At 42.5% G+C, this 18,345-nt stretch overlaps 1 protein-coding gene across 6 annotated transcripts in view; it reads right to left on the reverse strand.

Annotated features, from left to right (window-relative positions):
• Positions 1-18,345, reverse strand: part of HTT (huntingtin) — a 204,258-nt gene that overhangs the window by 23,157 nt on the left and 162,756 nt on the right. For all 6 annotated transcript variants that reach the window (XM_006128262.4, XM_075930826.1, XM_006128263.4 and 3 more), the window contains 5 exons: positions 15,063-15,193; positions 14,740-14,869; positions 13,000-13,155; positions 11,080-11,270; positions 4,295-4,409 (listed from right to left, as the gene is read on the reverse strand). In XM_006128262.4, the coding sequence (XP_006128324.1) occupies positions 4,295-4,409; positions 11,080-11,270; positions 13,000-13,155; positions 14,740-14,869; positions 15,063-15,193 (723 nt within the window). The remainder of the gene's footprint in view (positions 1-4,294; positions 4,410-11,079; positions 11,271-12,999; positions 13,156-14,739; positions 14,870-15,062; positions 15,194-18,345) is intronic.

Raw genomic sequence — 18,345 nt, forward strand, 5'->3', positions numbered from 1 at the left:
ACTGGTCTCCATCCTGTGTCCCTCTAGGAAACAGGAATAAAACCCTCTCCTAAAGAACACTGGAGTAAGCAGTTTGATTGCCTCTAAAGTAGGAGAGACTTGCTCTCTTGTTTTAAGAACTCCCTGAAGATAAATGAGGAAGGCAGGTGAGAGGGTGGAAAAAGTATGAAAGTGTATGGGATATCCAACACTGATAAGCTCCAAGACCCATTTGTCTGAGGAAGCCTGCTTCCAGAAAGGTAGGAAGTGGGACATTTGGTGGTGGTAGGTGGAATCATGCATCACAAGGCCCAGGAAAGGTAGACTGCTTGAGCCCCTCAAGCAAGATGTAAAATAGTTTTAGAGGGATGAGCGATGTTAATATTACAGAAGAAGGTGGTCTCTTTTTGGAGAGCAAGATCTCAAAGCCTAAAGGTCTGTGAAAAGTTACCTGAGAATGGTAATGACATCAAACAGAGCACTGTGATGTTTAGGAATACACGGTTTCTTTGTTGCAGAAAAGTAAATTCTCGGAGATCTTAAAGTTAATTTCAAGTCCCTCCAGGTGCAGATGGAAAAATCTGTCAGCACTAAAGAGCATGATTCTTCAAAGGGAAGGTTTTCAAGCATATTCTGCACCTCTCTTGGGCAGCAGTAAGACTGGAGCCAGGATGCTCTAGAAACCTACAGCCATTGGACCTTCTACAGTTTCTCCACATCTTTCTTGAAATGTGGTGCTCAGAACTGGACATAATACTCTAATTGAGGCCTAATCAGTGCAGAGTAGAGCGGAAGAATGACTTCTCATGTCTTGCTCACAACATTCCTGTTAATCCATCCCAGAATCATGTTGGCTTTTTCTGCGAGTGTCATACTGTTGACTCATGTTTAATTTGTGGTTCACTATTACCCCTAAATCCCTTTCTGCAGTACTCCTTCCTAGACGGTCACTTCCCAGTCTGTATGTGTGAAATAGATTGTTTCTTTCTAAGTGGAGTATTTTGCATTGGTCCTCATAAACTTCATCCTGTTTACCTCAGATCATTTCTCTAACTTGTCCAGATCATTTTGACCCTATCCTTCAAAGCACTTGCAACCCATCCCAGTTCCGTATCATCTGTAAATTTAATAAGCATACTCTGTCACCATCTAAACTGCTGATGAAGATATTGAACAGAATTGGTCCCAAAGCAGACCCCTGTAGTACCCCACTTGTTATGCCCTTCCAGTAGGATTGTGAACTGTTAATAACTGGCTGTATAACTATTCTCAGAGTAGTTATGCATCCATCTGATAGTAGCCCCATGTAGATTGTATTTCCGTTGTTTACTGATAAGGTCATGCGAGACTCTTTCAAATGCCTATTATCTTCCAGATGTTTGCAGATGGATTCCTTATTTACTTGCTCCATTACCTTTCAAGGCACAGACTGGTCTGTAGTTTCCTGGGTTGTTCTTATTTCCCTTTTTATATTTGCTCTTTTCCAGTCTTCTGGAATCTCTCCCGACTTACCTGATTTTTCAAAGATGATCGCTAAAGGCTCAGATACCTCCTCTAGCAGGTCCTTGAGTATTCTGGGATGCATTTCATCAGGCCCAAGTGACTTGCAAGACATCCAACAAAATGAGTTTCGACTCATCAAAAGTAAAGATCTGGAGCAGATTTGTCATTTTCTTTGTTAGCTGCACCTACTGCTAGGGAATTAGGAGTGGGATGGAAAAAGAAATGCTCCATTCTGGTGGTTATGATGATGTATCTTTTAATCTGCTCACTTAAACAGGTGTGCTGGATAGTGACAAATATTTGCTAGACTGTACTAGCGAACAATAACAGAGCCTCATTGATTGGGAGTGCAATTTCCCTTCAGGGGTGATATTTATAACATGTTTTAAGGAGCCCGAAGACTCCTGAACCTCCTCTGCTGGGATCTGGGGGAATTCTGCCAAGCACTTAATGAGCTCTTCGAAGGCCCTACAGCTGTCATAAAAAAAAGGTGATGGAGGGGTTACCGCCTAATTGGAGGATGAAGAGAATTTAGCAGATGGGGTGAATTTTCCTCCATATGTGGGTCCCACTTTTCTTCAGCGTGTCCCAGTGTCAAAGGGGCTTAAGGTACTGAAGGATGTCCCCATACAGTTGGTGCCTGTGAGAGTGATGTGGTACCAACAAATATTGGAATCGCTTTTCGCTGGTAACCTATAAAATTATTCATGAAGGTGACCCCACAGATTACAGAGAGCTCACTATGGGGGAGGTTTGAGGAAGTTTCCCCTCTGCCCCCCCAAGGACATTCATTACCGCTGGATGTATGGAGTCTGGTGAGGCTAAAGGTTCCTACACAGAATGGCAGCTGGGGAGGAGAGATGATATTGGTATGGTGCTAAAAACAAGCCTACACTGAGCCAACTGAGGTTACAGGTGACTAAGTAATACCAGGGAAGGAGTTTTCATAGAAGCCCATAACACAGGGAACTCCTGTTCCTCCAGTATGAAAAGGGCCTCCAGGAGAAAAGGGTTTTGAGAATGGTCAGAGCTGTGATGGTGAACGTGATACCAGAGAGGCTTGTAGAGGAGTTTGGATCTCATAACTCCAGAGCAGAGAAGATGATAGTACTAGAGTACTGGCATGTCAATGTCTAGATGACTACATGATTTAACTGTTAAGTCTGGTCTTATCAATTAATCCTGTCAACTGCACTCATTGGGGAGGGGGAGGGAGAAGGAGGAAGGAGCCCACTTTATGCCAACTCCCCATGAGCACTATATCTGTCTCCTCACCCCTGCGCTGCTTTCTCTGATAGAGAGGCAGCAGCAGCAGAGGGTGAGGGGGGCAGATGGGAGCTGATACACCTGTAGCTGGCTCAAGGGAGCCACTACCACCCCTTGCTCCCTCCTACTGAGGCACGGGGGAGGGGCAGGCAGGAGCTGGTGCTGAAGGAAGCCAGCTTTCAAAATCAGCAGCATGGTGAGAGAGAGAGGGAGGCTGCCACGAAGCAGCCTCTGACTGCAGTGGGTCCAAGCTTGCTATGGACAGAGGCTGCTCAGCAGCAACTGGCCCTGTCCTTGAGGAGTTGAGAACCCCCCCATGGATAGGGCCCACTGCCATGAAGCAACCCCATCTGTGGGGAACTTGGACCTACCCCCCATCCCTCCTGCCAGACAGGGTCTGCTGCCACTCTGCGCTGCTGCCTCTGACAGTCAGCACTGCGGAGTAGCAGGGAGCTCTCTAGTAGTGGAGCTGGGAGTGCACTGGCTGCTGGCCCTGCCTCTAGGGACTATCAAATGATTGTGTAACCACTACAATTTGATGCAGTTAGATGACTATTCAGTCACATGCTATCTAACATCCCTACTAGAGTACTATTGGTGCTTGTGCGCATCTCAGTGCCAAGAAGTAAATGGCTTCCTATACCATCTATTAGAAGATTTCACCACATGCTGTTTCTTGCGTGGTATTGATGGCTTGGTACTGGGATAATATCAGAATCTCTACTGTTCCCCTTAAGATACAAGAAGTCTCAGTAGCATTTATGGATAACCTACCACTCTTCCTTTTTTCCTTGGTAGGGGAAAGAGGCTTCTTTTTCTAAGTCCTAGCCTCTGAAGGAGTAGATGGAGCTGCCTCAGATGTTAAGTACAGTAGGAAAAGTGGACCCCTTCTGAGCTAGTGAGTATTCCACTAGAAGGAGCTTCACAGCCTAGCCTTCCAATCTTTCTATGGCCTGTCTTTAAATGATGTCCAGACTACTACCTTTGGTGGGACTTGGGTGTCTCAGATGCAGCAGAGGTACCTTGAATGCTTCTCAAGTACACAAGAGAGACTTCTAAAGTGTTTAATCTCTAGGGTCTTGGATGTAATCTGGAGTGGAGATGGACCAAAAAGAGAGGACTGAAAGTTGAAGGGAACCTTTAGACCCATCTGCATTAAAACTAAAAGGAGAAATATAATAACTAAAACGAAAGAAAAAACTTAGAATATATCACTATGTTAAAAAAGGTAGGATGCTGAGAATCCGTGTATGCACAACGGCTGTCTAAAGCAGTATGCAGTGAAGAAGGAATGGAGCTGTGGTGAGTCCACAATATCATACATGACTTCATTTGGAGGCAAAAGGGCTTCATTTGCACACATGAGAGCCCTTGGGCAGCGCATGCAAATCCTAGGAGGTAGCACTGACAGGGATATATATGCAAAGAAGAAAACATTTCTTCCATAAAGCTTATCAATAGTAAACCACCTTCAAAGTTTTTAAAAATTATACCACTTCAAGATTACATCAATCTTCTATAGTCTGCAGCACTGTGAAATACATACCTGCATAATTCCTGCAGAGAATTCAGGCCCTACATCGAGTGGGTAATTCTCTATCAAGTAGAATGCTGCAGCACACATCACTAAAATATGCTGTTGGTTATGGACATTTAGACAGCTGTAAATAAACAAAAAAGCAAATGGTTATATCAGCAAAGAAATAGTTAAGTACTGTAACTGTGGTTCTTTGAGATGTGATGCAGACTTGTATACCAAATAAGGGTGTGTGTGCCCAGTATGCTGGACCTGAAGAATTTTGCTTATAGTACCCATAGTGTGGGGATGCATGTTCCTTTTGACCTTAGCCTCCTATTTGAAGCAGTGCCTCTGCAATCCTCCTCAATTCCTTTGCACTTAATGCCCTGTGATGAATAGGCGGGGTACTATCCTTTTTTGGACATCCCAGCCATTCAGTAAACTAAACTGCCTGTATGAGATAAACCCAGAGACAGTGGGTCCTACAGAGTCTCCAGGAAGTGTTGGCAGGGAGCCAGGAGGGCCAATGAAAACAGAGCGTGGGTATTTTAATTAAAGAGCAGGACCTTTCTACTGCAGTCTGTGTGTGACCAGAGCAGAGCTGGGAGATTTGAGTTAAGCAAGGAGCAAGGCATGGAAGTTTCAGCAGTATCCATTCCTAGGGAAGGACTAAACCTTGGAATAACAGATATGTGAGTAGAACAGGGAATATTTAGTGAGATGTGATCAGGCTATTTTCATTATTATTAGGCTTGTCGAACCTCTCTGTGCTGAACCATGTACTATTTCCTAGGGCCCAGAATGTCAACTGGATGCAAAAGATGATGGATTCTACCTGCCTGAATACTGCCTCTTATTAGCCAGTCAACCAGGCATGAATAAACTTGCACTCCTCGCCTCTTCAGGAAGGCACCACTATTGCCAGGCATTTTGTAAATACTCACAAAGTTGCTAATGTGCCAAAGAAGAATGCCACAAATTGGTAGTGCGTTTGATTTACTATGAACCCAAAGAACCTTCTGTGGCCATGGAAAATCAGTATGTGAAAATAGGCATCTCTTAAATCAAGAGCAGTGTACCAGTCCCCAGGATTTAAGAAAGGAATGGAAGCCAGAAAGACCACGTGAAACTTTCATTTGAGATAGATCTGGAGAAGATCTAGAATAACAGAATCATAGAACACTAGAACTGGAAGGGACCTTGATAGGTCATCGAGTCCAGTACCCTGCCCTCATGGCACAACTCAGTACCATCTAGCTCAGCGTTTCTTAAACTGTGTTCTGTGGCATACTGGTATGCTGCGAGGCAGTCGGAGGTGTGCTGTGGAGAACAGAATTCAAAATGGCTGCCCTTAAAGGGGCAAGCAACTTTTTTTTTTTTTTGCTCAATAACTTTCCCCTCTGACCTTGACTTTTTTGGGGGGAGAGGAGGCTCAACAAATCCTTGGTGTTCCCCATTTAAAAAATATTGTTTGGTGTTCCCCGGTCTTAAAAAAAATTAAGAAACACTGATATAGACCATCCCTGATGGATGTCTGTCTAACCTGCTCTTAAATACTTCCAGAGATGGAGATTCCACAACCTCTCTAGGTAACTTATTCCAGTGTTTATCCACCCTGACAGTTAGGAACTTTTTCCTAATGTCCAACTAAACCTTCTTTACTACAGTTTAACCCCATTGCTTCTTGTCCTATCCTCAGAGGCCAAGAAGAACAATTTTTCTCCCTCCTCCCTTTTAGATACTTGAAACCTGCTATATCATGCTCTTGCAATCTTCTCCTTTCCAAACTAAACAAGCCCAATTTTTTCAGTCTTTGTTCACAAGTCATGTTCTCTAGACCTTTAATCATTCTTGTTGCTCTTCTCTGGACCTTCTCCAATTTCTCCACATCTTTATTGAAATGTGGTGCCCAGAACTGGACACAACACTCTGAGACCTAACCAGCGCAGAGTAGAGTGGAAGAATGACTTATAAGGTCTTGCTTACAACATTCCTGTTAATGCAGCCCAGAATCATGTTTGCTTTTTTTGAAACAGCACCACACTGTTGACTCAGTTAGCTTGGGGTCCACTATGACCCCTAGATCCCTTTCTGCAGTACTCCTTCCTAGACAGTTGCTTCCCATTCTGTATGTGAGAGACTGACTGTTCCTTCCTAAGTGGAGTACTTTGCATTCGTCCTTATTAAACTTCATCATATTTACCTCAGACCATTTCTCCAATTTGTCCAGATCATTTTGAATTATGACTCTATTCTCCAAAGCAGCTGCAGTCCCTCCCAGCTTCACATCATCTGCAAACTTAATAAGTGTACTCTCTATGCAAATATCTAAATTGTCAATTAAGGTAGTAAACAGAATTGGTCCACCACTTCTTCCTTATCCATAAGATTCTTTATCCAATCAAAGAAAGCTATCAGATTGGTTTGTCATGATTTGTTCTTTACAAATCCATGCTGGCTACCACCTATCACCTTATTATCTTCCAGGTGTTTGCAGATGAAATCCTTAATTACTTGCTCCATATCTTTCCTGGCACAGAAGTTAAACTGACTGGTCTAAAGTTTCCTGGGTTGTTCTTATTTCCCTTTTTATAGATGGGCACTATATTTGCCCTTTTCCTATCTTCTGGACTCTCCTGTCTTCCATGATTTTTCAAAGATGATAGCCAAAGGCTCAGATACCTCCTCTATCAGCTCCTTGAGTATTCTAGGATGCACTTCATCAGGCCCTGGTGACTTGAAGACATCTAACTTTTCTAAGTGATTTTTATCTTGTTCTTTTTTATTTTATCTTCCAAACCTACTTCCTTCCCACTAGCATTCACTATGTTAGGCATTCCTTGATCATCAGACTTCTTCGTGAAGACCAAAACAAAGATGTCATTAAGCACCTCTGCCATTTCCAAGTTTCCTGTTACTGTTTCTCCTGAGCAGTGGGCCTACCCTGTCCTTGGTCTTCCTCTTGCTTCTAATATATTTATACAATGTCTTCTTGTTTCCCTTTGTGTCTGTAGCTGTTTGAGCTCATTTTGTGCCTTTGCCTTTCTAATATCTTGCCCCTGCATACCTGTATTGTTTGCTTATATTCATCCTTTGTAATTTGTCCTTTTTTCCACTTTATTTTTAGATCATGCAAGATCTCCTGGTTAAACTAAGGTGGTCTTTTGGCTAATTTCTATCTTTCCTATGCAGTGGAATAACTTGCTTTTGGGTCCTTAATAATGTCTCTTTGAAAAACCTGCCAACACTCTTGTTGTTTTTCCCCTTAGCCTTGCTTCCCATGGGACCTTATGTACCAGCTCTCTGAGCTTACCAAAATCTGCCTTCCTGAAATCCACTGTCTCCATTTTGCTCTTCTCCCTTCTACCATTCCTTATATGATGAACGCTATGATTTCATGATCACTTTCACCCAAGCTGCCTTCCACTTGAAAATTCTCAATCAGTTCCTCCCTATTTGTTAAAATTGAATCTAGCACAGCTTCCCCCCAGTAGCTTTTTTAACCTGAAATAATAACTGGTCTTCAATGCAGTTCAAGAACTTATTGGATAGTCTGTGCCCCGCTGTATTAGTTGCCCAGCATATGTCTAGATACTTGAAAGCCCATCACTACCAAATCCTGTACTTGATTTTGTTGTTTTAAAAAAAGCCTCATCCACCTCTTCCACCTGTGTAGGTGGCCTGTAGTAGACCCCCTAGCATGACATCACCCTTGTTTTTTACCTCTTTTAGCCTAACCCCGAAACTCTCAACACATCTGTCTCCTACGTCCATCTCCACCTCAGTCCAAGTGTATACATTTTTAACGTATAAGGCAACACCTCCTCCTTTTCCCCCGCGCCTATCCTTTCTGAGTAAGCAGTACCCTTCTATACCAATATTCCAATTGTGTGTATTATCCCACCAATCTCTGATACCAACAATGTCATAGTTGTATTTATTAGCACTTCAAGTTCTTCCTGCTTATTACGCATACTTCTTGCATTTATATATTGGCATCTAAGGTACTGAGTTGATCTTGCCTTCCAGTTCTGCCTTGTCCCTCCTTTTTCTTTGCTATTATAGCCCAGGCTCCCTCCCATTTACGACCCATCTCCCAGGTCTCCATATTCTTCACTTACACCTAGAATAGGTCTGAGAACAGCCTTGGTCTTTGGGATTAGGAAATGAGACTAGAACTCAACCTGCCTTAAATTTTGTGGAACCTCTTCCATGACTCCAAGCCAAATGAAAGATTGAAGCTCTTGGGTTGGAAGACACTTGGTAAAAGGGTCCCTGAAGAGATGAAATTAGGGAAGGTGAAAAGGTGTAGAATTCAACTTCCACCATGTATAGCACCCAATGTAGTGTGGTAGTGTAGTTCTTAGTGATACTGGACCACGGATGGATGAAGTGCGATACACAGTACACAAATAAAAGGGGGAAAATAGGATTTGAAAATAATCCAACATTATCTAGCATGTCATCAAAAGGCCTGCTTATAATAGGCTCCTTGTTGTTTAGGTGGAACAATCATTGATGCTTAGGTAGAAGAGGGCTCGAGTGTATGCATAAGGACCCTGCCCCATCTCCTCTCAGAGGCCTGGTGGCTAGTGAGGCAACGTATTAGGACTACTGATGTCTGTAGTACTTCCTTAAAGTCACTGGTGTATACAATCCCAGGAAGTTAAAGGTCACACTAGAGTCCTTTTTTCCATGAAGTTTCTCAGTCTATCCACAGAGCAACGTCTGACGAGTCTCCTATAGCCAAAATGTACACCAGACTATGAGAGGTCTCTTACTACCATCACCAGTATACACAGATTTTGGGCCACCATCTATCTTTGGCAGCCTGGTGGGCCTTATAGTCCTTTTGGGGTGGCAACACTCCTGCTCCTAACACAACTTCCCCATGAGAAGAGACAGCAGTGGAGGAAAAGGAGGTACTGTCTGAAGGTACTCTTCTTCTCTTTCTGCACCATCTGGATTCCAGGAGCTAGTTCCTGAAATTTGGCACCGGGCTCAGTACCAGAGTGTGGATCAAATACTGCCAGATGGGACAGCGGTGCTCTTCTTCCAGAAACCACCCAACAGGAGTGCCTCAAAAAGGACCACCACATGGGCATAGGTTCTCCAGTGACTATTAGGCCAAGCATTTGATGGCACTCCTGAATCTGAAGTAGAGTACAGATGACTGCAGGAGCAGCAGTGACTCAGATTATAGTATAACCCAACCTCTGACTCAGATGACGAAAAGTCTATCTGGTAACCATGGAGAAGTTGTTTCTACTTGTGCGTCTCTTCTGGAGAGCAGTGCTATAGTGGAGAAGCCTATGTTGGGGCCAGCAAGGTCAGTTTCCTTTTAGACAGTACCTAGAGGCCAGGCACTGAATGGTAACTTGTGGCTAAAAGCTGTTTCTTGTCTGCTGGTTCCAATACCCCAGATCTTGCATTGTCAATGATGCAGTTCCAACAGCAATAGCAGATACCTGGTGGCAGCAAGTGCATCTAGCATGGATGGCATCACAATAACACTGGTACCATACTATCGCTCCGGTGCTGATGATTCCAGAGTCAATGGTGCAGACCACTGCACTGTCAAGGTAGAAGATTGGTCTGGCTTAGGTTGCACTCTGCTCTACTTCACATGGCTGTCATATATAGCAGTTGGAAAATGTCCCATCCTAGCTGGTAGCTTCTTCTGTCTGTTCCTCAGCACTGGGGATGGGAACAGTGCTGGGAATCCTACAAGGAACAAGGAGTGCTTCACTGATGTTGAGTGTTTGATACGGAATCTGACTGGCTTGACTCAAAGGAAGTTTTCAACCTGGCCTCCAGGTCTTTCTTTGTATGGGGCTTAAAAATCCCTGCAAATCCGGCAGCAGTCCCCAACATGAGCCTCACTCAAGTACCTCAGGGTTGCTCAGGGACACTGTCTGGTAGCAGGAGACACAAGGCTTGAAACCCAGTGACTGAGGCATGGCACAGCAACAGGTAAGGACAAAACTCTATACAATTCAGTTAGCAAACTGACAAAAAACCATACCACTATATACAATATCAGAGGAAACAGACCATTGAGAATGCTTGACAAAGCAAGAGGAAGAGTTCCAGTGACGATCACAGGAGCTAAGAAGGAACTGAGGTGACACGGGATCATATAGGCCCTTTATCCTGATACCATGATCACATGGCACCAGGGGGCACTCCATACACCTTGAAGGGTACCAGTGAAGACATTTTTTCTGGTAATTGTGCTCAGAGACAACACACACCCACACTGGAATGGCTTTGAGCAAGCACAGGGGTCTGTGGATGATGGGTTGAAAATGATTGCTTTTTTGTATTTAAATAAGGGAAGATTTTGTAACAGCCTACTGAACTATTAAACACGGATTTTTTTCCTCTTCCTTCCAGCAGGTCATTTCTGCAAATTAAAGATGAAGACAGTAGCAAGGGACACGAGTAAGTGTCAACTACTATTATAATTCTCATTTGCAGACTGTTAAATTAAAAAATGTTTGTCTATCCACTCACCAATGTTCACATTAAAATAAGAATTGACTATTCATCTCAATCTTGAAAACAACTACTTTTCTGAGGTTCAAAATTGAAATCAAGCTTTTTGCTCTTTTCAGATGAAATCAGAACCAGAAATAGTAACATGGCAGAAATGTAATCAATCTATTCTCAGACCTGGATCCTTAAAAATCTCTTCAAAAAGCTTCTTTGCATGATTGAGAGATTTGGACAAATCAGAATACTTCTTGATGTTTCTTCTACAGTTCCAAATGTTGCTTGCATTAAAATACTCTAAAATTTTAAACACTCACTGTGCTATCCCTCTCAGATTGGAAAGCAAATACTCGCAGATAATTGGAATGAGTTGCTTTGCTGTTTCATCAAGCAAGTCGCATTCCAGCACATAGAGAATTCCATGCAGAGCTCCAATCCGACTTGGCATATGGGTGCTGCGTAGTGTTGATTCCAACAAACGACTTACTGGCTCAGCTACAGCTTTATCCTAATGCACATAAACAAAACCATGAACTGAAAGCATTACTGGACTATTGTACCATTCTCATGGCTGCAAAAATTTGTTAAATAAAGAGCAGAAAATGTACATGAATCAGAGGTTTACATGAAACAACACTTAGTAAATTATTCAATCATGTAAGAGACATGTGAACAAGTTGGCAAACTGATATATTTAGCTTGCAAATTTAATTAAATTAAAAACATTGCATCTCATTCCCAATATAAAAGCATCTTAACCCAAAGAGATCACATTATTAAATAAGTGCAAGTATTTTATCAACTTTTGCAAGTTAAATGGTAAACCACTGAACCAAGATAACAAATGTTGTCAGACTTTTTCTGTCATCATATGTCCTAGTTTAGGGGGAAGCAAATTAGTATTATACTAATACTGATAGGTAAGGGAAGCCATTTATGCAGTGTAAGATTTTACACAGTAAGCATCCTTATATGTAGGCCTGAGCATCTAGAATTTTTTCATCTGTCAATGGTCCTCCAAACTATGTATGTGAGGAAGAATGCTATTATATGAAAGAGACTGTTGTGTGCCCAAAGTCTGCAAATAAGTAGGGGCTTACCAAATTCACTGGAATGAAAAATATGTCACAGACCATGAAATCTGGTGGACCCCCCTGGCCTTGTGTTTCTAACCTATAATATAGAAATTTCACAGGGGAGACCAAATTTGGGTTCTTCCTAAAAGGGAACTGCAAGGAGTTGCAACGTCAGAGGTGTCACAATATTTCCATTTGCAAAAGCGGCGAGGAGTCCTGTGGCACCTTATAGACTAACCGAAGTATTGGAGCATAAGCTTTCGTGGGCAAAGACAAAAAAGCTTATGCTTCAACACTTCAGTTAATATTTCCATTCTTACTTCTGTGCTGCCTACAGAGCTGGATGACTGGAGAGAGACGGCCGTCGGCCAGGTACCCAATTCTGAAGGCAGCACTGCCCACAGTAGTGCAGAAGTAAGGGTTGGTAATACCATACCATGCCATCCTTACTCCTACAATGCTGCCTTCCAAGCTGGGTGGCCAGTGAGTGGCAGCTACTAGGAGCACAGATCTGCGAAGTTTCACAGTTTAAGTCGAGAAGGGAACATCAGATCATCTAGGCTAATCTTTCAAGTCACAGAGCCCTACATTTCATCCAGTTACTCCAATATTGAGCCCAAAAACCTATGTTTCACTACAGCTTATCTTCCAGGAAGGCATTCTGGTCTATTTCAAGACATCAGGAGATGGAGAATCCAACCAATTTCCTTGGTTGGTTGTTCCAGTTTTCAATTTACCTTCACTGCTAAAACTGTATATCTATTTCCAATCTGAATGTCTGCCTTCATTTTCTAGATGTCTTGTTCTGCCTTTCTATGCTACATTGAAGAGTTCTTTGGTATCCAGTCTCTTCTCCCCATCAAAATACTCTGTAGAGTAATACAGTTACTTCACAATTCTCTTTCTGCTAAGCTACGTAGTTTGTGCTCTTTAAATATTTCTCTATAATTTTGTCCATCCCTCAAATCTTTTTTGTGGCTCTTTTCTACCCCTTCCCTGATTTTTCAGCGTAGTTTTAAAAATGTGAACAGTTGAACTGGATATAGAATTTCAGTCTCACCAATGCTGAATACAGAGTTTAAAAAAAAAAAAAAAAATCACATCCCTACTTCCATGTTCCATTCCCAGACATGCCACAACTTTTTAGTGACAATTTCTTACCATTCCAAGAACAGCAGCTGCTTTGCATATGGCTGGTACCAAATACTGAATGAGAATCTCATCTTCTGATGGATGTACCTTCCGCAATTCTGTCAATGTTGTGTACATCATTTCAAATTGATTCCTTTCTGTAAACAAGTCAGACACTGCCAGAAGCTGTGAATATAAAAATGGAGTAGAAAAAAAATCAATTATCAGGTCAAAAATATTAGACTGTACTTGCTTAATGTAACCACCAGCAAAATTCAACTCCTTTTATTGTAATGTGTGCTATAAAAGGCTTTAATTTTAAAGTTTCAGTAAAATGAGCCAAACGACACACTGGAACAGTCAAAGAGGAACAGTCAAAATAAAAAACAAACAAACAAATCCAAAGAACTCAAGATGGTAGAAAGACACATCCCACATTTTCAAATAAAATATTTGAAGTTTTTCTTACATTCCTTCTGAAAGCAGAGTTTAGGATTCTGTATTTCCTAAGTAACAGTAACACAAATCATCGGAAAATGCTCCCAAAGTTTCTGCTGGACTGCAGGACATTGACAGCTCAGAGTACTGTGGCAGGCTGGATCCGAATGTTTGGTGGGCTGCGTTTTGCCAGCCCTTGGTCTATGGTATCATAAAAATATCTGACTGAACTAGGGCTCTCTCCACTAATAGAGGAGACATTTTTGCACTTCTTGTTATTGACTCAATACAAATCTGTGCAAAGAGTCTCACTGATCAAACACTGACCCGATGATAGTCTCTCACAAACCATTTGTGTTCTATTAGATGACTTGAGCAGATGTTCCTGACAGAATATTCTGAAGACATGGCACATGGATTATCAACATTGGTACTTGGTGTTGGATATGCCTTTCAATAGGGTACTGACTTTCTTGCCTAGATGAATGGATTTGGCACTTCCCTCCTTATTTATGTAAAATACTACAGTTACATTGTCTATACAGGCAGTCCCCGGGTTACGTACAAGATAGGGACTGTAGGTTTGTTCTTAAGTTGAATCTGTATGTAAGTCGGAACTGGCGTCCAGATTCAGACACTGCTGAAACTGACCGCCAGTTCTGACTTACATACAGAATCAACTTAAGAACCCCCAGCGTCCCCAAGTCAGCTGCTGCTGAAACTGATCAGCAGCTGATTCCAGGAAGCCCGGGGCAGAGCAACTCTGCCTCGGGCTTCCTGTAGTCAGCGCTGGTCAGTTTCAGCAGAAGCTGACTTGGGGACGCCTGGGGCAGAGCAGCTGGGGTGCTATTGGACCAACCCAGCAGCACCCCATCTGCTCTGCCCCAGACGTCCTGATTCAGCCGCTGCTGAAACTGACCAGCAGCGGCTGAATCAGGACCTGGGGCAGAGCAGCTGGGGTGCTGCCGGGTTGGTCCAGTAGTGCCCACGGGCGCTGCAGGACCAATCGGCAGCGCCCCAGCTGCTCTGCCCCAGAGTCCAAAACAAAAGCCTGGTCTGCTGGGGGGGGGGGGGAGCACACTAGCTGCGCCCCCCCTCCCCCCCCCCCCCCCAGCAGACCAGGGACACGGGGAGCAGAGCCGCAGCTTAATATATTTTAATCAAAAGCATTCCGGCGGAATTAAGTTACCAAAACAGTTAAAAGATGAATCATTACATCAATGATACCACCTACAGAAGTCAGTTTTTCTATACATTAGGAAAAGCAAGTTTATAAACAAAACAATCATGAATGCCCTCAATTATGGCACAGAATTTATTTTTTAGACTTACTGATCGCACCACTTCACTAATCAGAACGACTGGTGTTCTCTTGCTAGGATTTGATGGCAATATCCACTGACTGTACAGCTCAAGCAAGAACTGAGAGCAAGAATGTATATCAACCCCAGCCCGGTGTTTCCTGCAAAGTAAAATGATCAAAGCTAACAGTCACTATATTGGTGTGTGTTTCCAAAGAAATTAGAAAAGCAATCCTTATACAGCATTCGTTTTATAAAAGGCAACATATGATACTCTGAATTAATTCAAAACATAATTATTAGCACTGGTGTGTTCAAGTAGCAAACAAACAAACAAAAATCCACGTAAGTGACCTGGAGTTAATAGGAGAGGTTGGTGGTGAAGAAGGAGCAGGCATATCACTCTCATCTTCTTCATCTTCATCCCACTCCTCTTCTCTCAATGGAGTGATGTTATTTCCTAGCCACACGGAGTGTATAGAAACCTTAAATATCAGAAAACATAAACTTGAAAAATATTTAGCTTTTTTATAATCAAGATAGAAGTTGCTAGGGGAAAAAAAGCTACCATTTTTCTATTTGAAAAAGGTAAGCAAAAACACTGTACAGTATCTCAAAATAGGTTTATATAAGCTTTATACTGTTAATTTGTATAATACATTATGTTGCATATGTGGTGTGCTTATACAGTTGCAATAACATTATGTGGTGCACCCTGTCAGGTCACTAAAAATATTAAACTGGTTTCTCAAAATATATGACACAATGAGTTTACAGGCAATAAATCACGTCACAACACATACAAGTGCACTAACACAGGCCATTCCTGTTCTCCAATTCCCCCCCAGCACCCTATCCCCCAAGGAACACAGCCTCAGGATTACCATGGGAGTCAGGCGTGGGGTGGCAGCAGTGTACTAGCCCACTACACCCTCCCCACAGCTGCAGAAAACATGATGAAGCGAAGTGAGTGTGCCTGCCAAGTGCACTCTGATTCCTGTGGCTCCTGCTGTTACAAGAAGTGTGGAGGTGCCGACCACATCCTCCGCAGGCAGGATGTCATGGGGGGAGAGGAAGGAGTGGGGCTTGGGGAGCGGGAACAGACAGGCCCCGGTCCACCGGGACGCCCAGGCTGGATTGTGCTCCTGCCAGAGATGGCCCACGGGCCAGGAGTTTGAGACTGCTGCATTAAGATATAGCCATAGTAAACTATATTTTGACTGGGAACCAATATATATAGGAGCAAGACCCAACCCTGAATTCTCTAGCCAAAAATACTTTCAAAAATACTTTGTTCGTTTATATTCGTGTGTCAAAATAGAAACAATTTAGAAGTGCTAATACTTTGAAATTAAAGAAGACAAGGGAAGGTTAGTGATAGCTGCTTCTATTGCCATCTGCAAAAGTTAAGAAATTTGAGTAGGTTTAGCCAATTGCAGCTCCTATACTAATTGCATGAAAAAAAAACTCGTAAAGAAAAAGAATTGGAAGGTCAGAGTTTGAATAATTATACATTTAAAACGGTCAAGGCTCAAGTAATATGTGGCATTAGAATACTTCTGCTAAGATTGTATATATAGATATATATATATATATATTGCATATGCGCGACATTGCTGCCTTCCCTTAGATATGTCTGGAGAAAGGGAAAAAACAAATCAGCATAAAACCCTGGTATCATTCCACAGGGTTTTGTGGGAACATTGGAATGTGTGTGAATCCCATCAAGTCTGCTTGCATGGATTTTGCACCCTCATTTTTGGGGCTAAACAAATCCCTAAAAATGCCAGTTAGTTTAAATGGCCTCTCTGTCGATAATGTTGGCTGAAACTATGCAAAAAGATCAGCCAAAACTCATGAACATTGGCCAGATGTTAAAGTTGGGACAAGTTGGCTGAAAGGTCAATGTACCCTTAGAAAAAATGATGAAATTTTGAGCTTTTAACAAGCCATGTTTATTTTTGTTGCAGGTTTCACTATGAATGTTTCACTCAACTCTAGAAAAACACACTTAATATAAAAGATACAAGTCTGTCCTAAATTTTCTACTATGTCATTCCTACTGATGTACAAGGTAATAGAACCCAGACATAAGAATTGTATCTGAAAATATTCTTCTTTAAATGTGATTTTTTTTAAAATCTGGATCCAGAATTTGCCATCTTCTATTCATCTACTTTATTAACTTTGGTTCTCTCAATGACAAGTCAAAATTATATTTTGAGACCAGTATCCAAAAAAGCAAGATGTGCCTTTGCTTTAGTTTTCACTGTTGAATTAATAAAATCATAAATTAGATGGATTGTTTTGTTTTTGCTGCACAAGCAATGTACAGTATAGCTTGAGGATTCAGATCAGTGGAGCAGAAAGCCTTACTGGAGCCCTGAGCAAGGTGAGAGGGACAGGCTGTTCCACCCCCCGTCCTGGAAGGGGCAGGCCTGCAGCTAAGCAGCTTTAAGTGCCACCTGAAGAGTGCTGTATCTCCCCTCCAAGCAGCCCTCAGTGCAGCCTGAAGTGAACTATGGGGCACTCTGGCAACAATTTAAAAATCCCAGGACTCTGGCCACTCAGAGGATATGTCTAGACTACATGAGGCATAAGGGATCGGTCAGCAAAGGCTTTCCTCGTCAACTGATCCGCCCCTTGACTGCCATGCTGTGCCGACGATCAGCTGAGCCGGCACAATGCGGCGGCCATTTTTATTTTAATGAAGCGGGGGATATTTAAATCCCCGCTTCACTGACTATGTCAGGTAGTCTAATTTACATGCCTCTGCCGGCGGAGGCATGTAGTCTATACATACCCAGAGCTACAAGCTCTTTTGGATCATCAGTCTCCAGGCAGTTACCCACTTTAACATCCCCCCCCCCCCCATCTGCAGGCCTAATTCAGATACATTGATTATGCAGTGTAGACTGCTGTAAAAACTTGTGTTTATAGGTAATCTAAGAAAGCTTCTCTTTACTACCCCAGAGCAGCTCCAATTTTTCTAACTTAAGTTTAAAGCAGAATTTCTCAACTACATTTTATATAAAAAGATGTCACAATTCTGACTTTTATAGCAAAATATATTTAAAAAGCAGGGATGGGTAAATACTGGCTGGCAGGCCACATCTGGTCTGCTACCGTTAGCTTCCAGGTAACCCCAACAACTGTATTTACCTGGATGGCTGCAAGTACCAGCAACTGCAGTTCCCTTTGGGCACAGATCACGTTTCCCAACCCACACTACAGGAAGTGATGTCCTGGTCCACACCACTTTCCTTCAGTCCTGTTACCTGGGAATGGCAATCCACAGTCAACAGGAGCTGCAAGCACTAGTATGTGCAGCCATGCAGCTAAATAAAGTAGCAGTGGCCCCTCAGGAGCTAAACCTGGTGAACCACCACCATGTTATTGCCCATCCCTGCTCTAAAAGAAGAGAGGGAGACCAAGTAGTTAAAAATCTTACATGAATTATAATTAGCTATTCTTATACCATTTCTCTAAGTAGCTAATTTTTTTGTTTGGGCTTCTGATTTGGAATAAAAGGGGCACAGATGGGCAAGGGAATGAAGGAAGAAGGTAAAAAAAATCATTTGGTCATTTTAATTTTCAAGGGTGCAGAAAATAATTCTCTGCTTGTTAATCTCTGGAT

The sequence above is a fragment of the Pelodiscus sinensis genome, chromosome 5 (assembly GCF_049634645.1).
Source record: "Pelodiscus sinensis isolate JC-2024 chromosome 5, ASM4963464v1, whole genome shotgun sequence".
NCBI classification, from domain to species: domain Eukaryota; kingdom Metazoa; phylum Chordata; order Testudines; family Trionychidae; genus Pelodiscus; species Pelodiscus sinensis.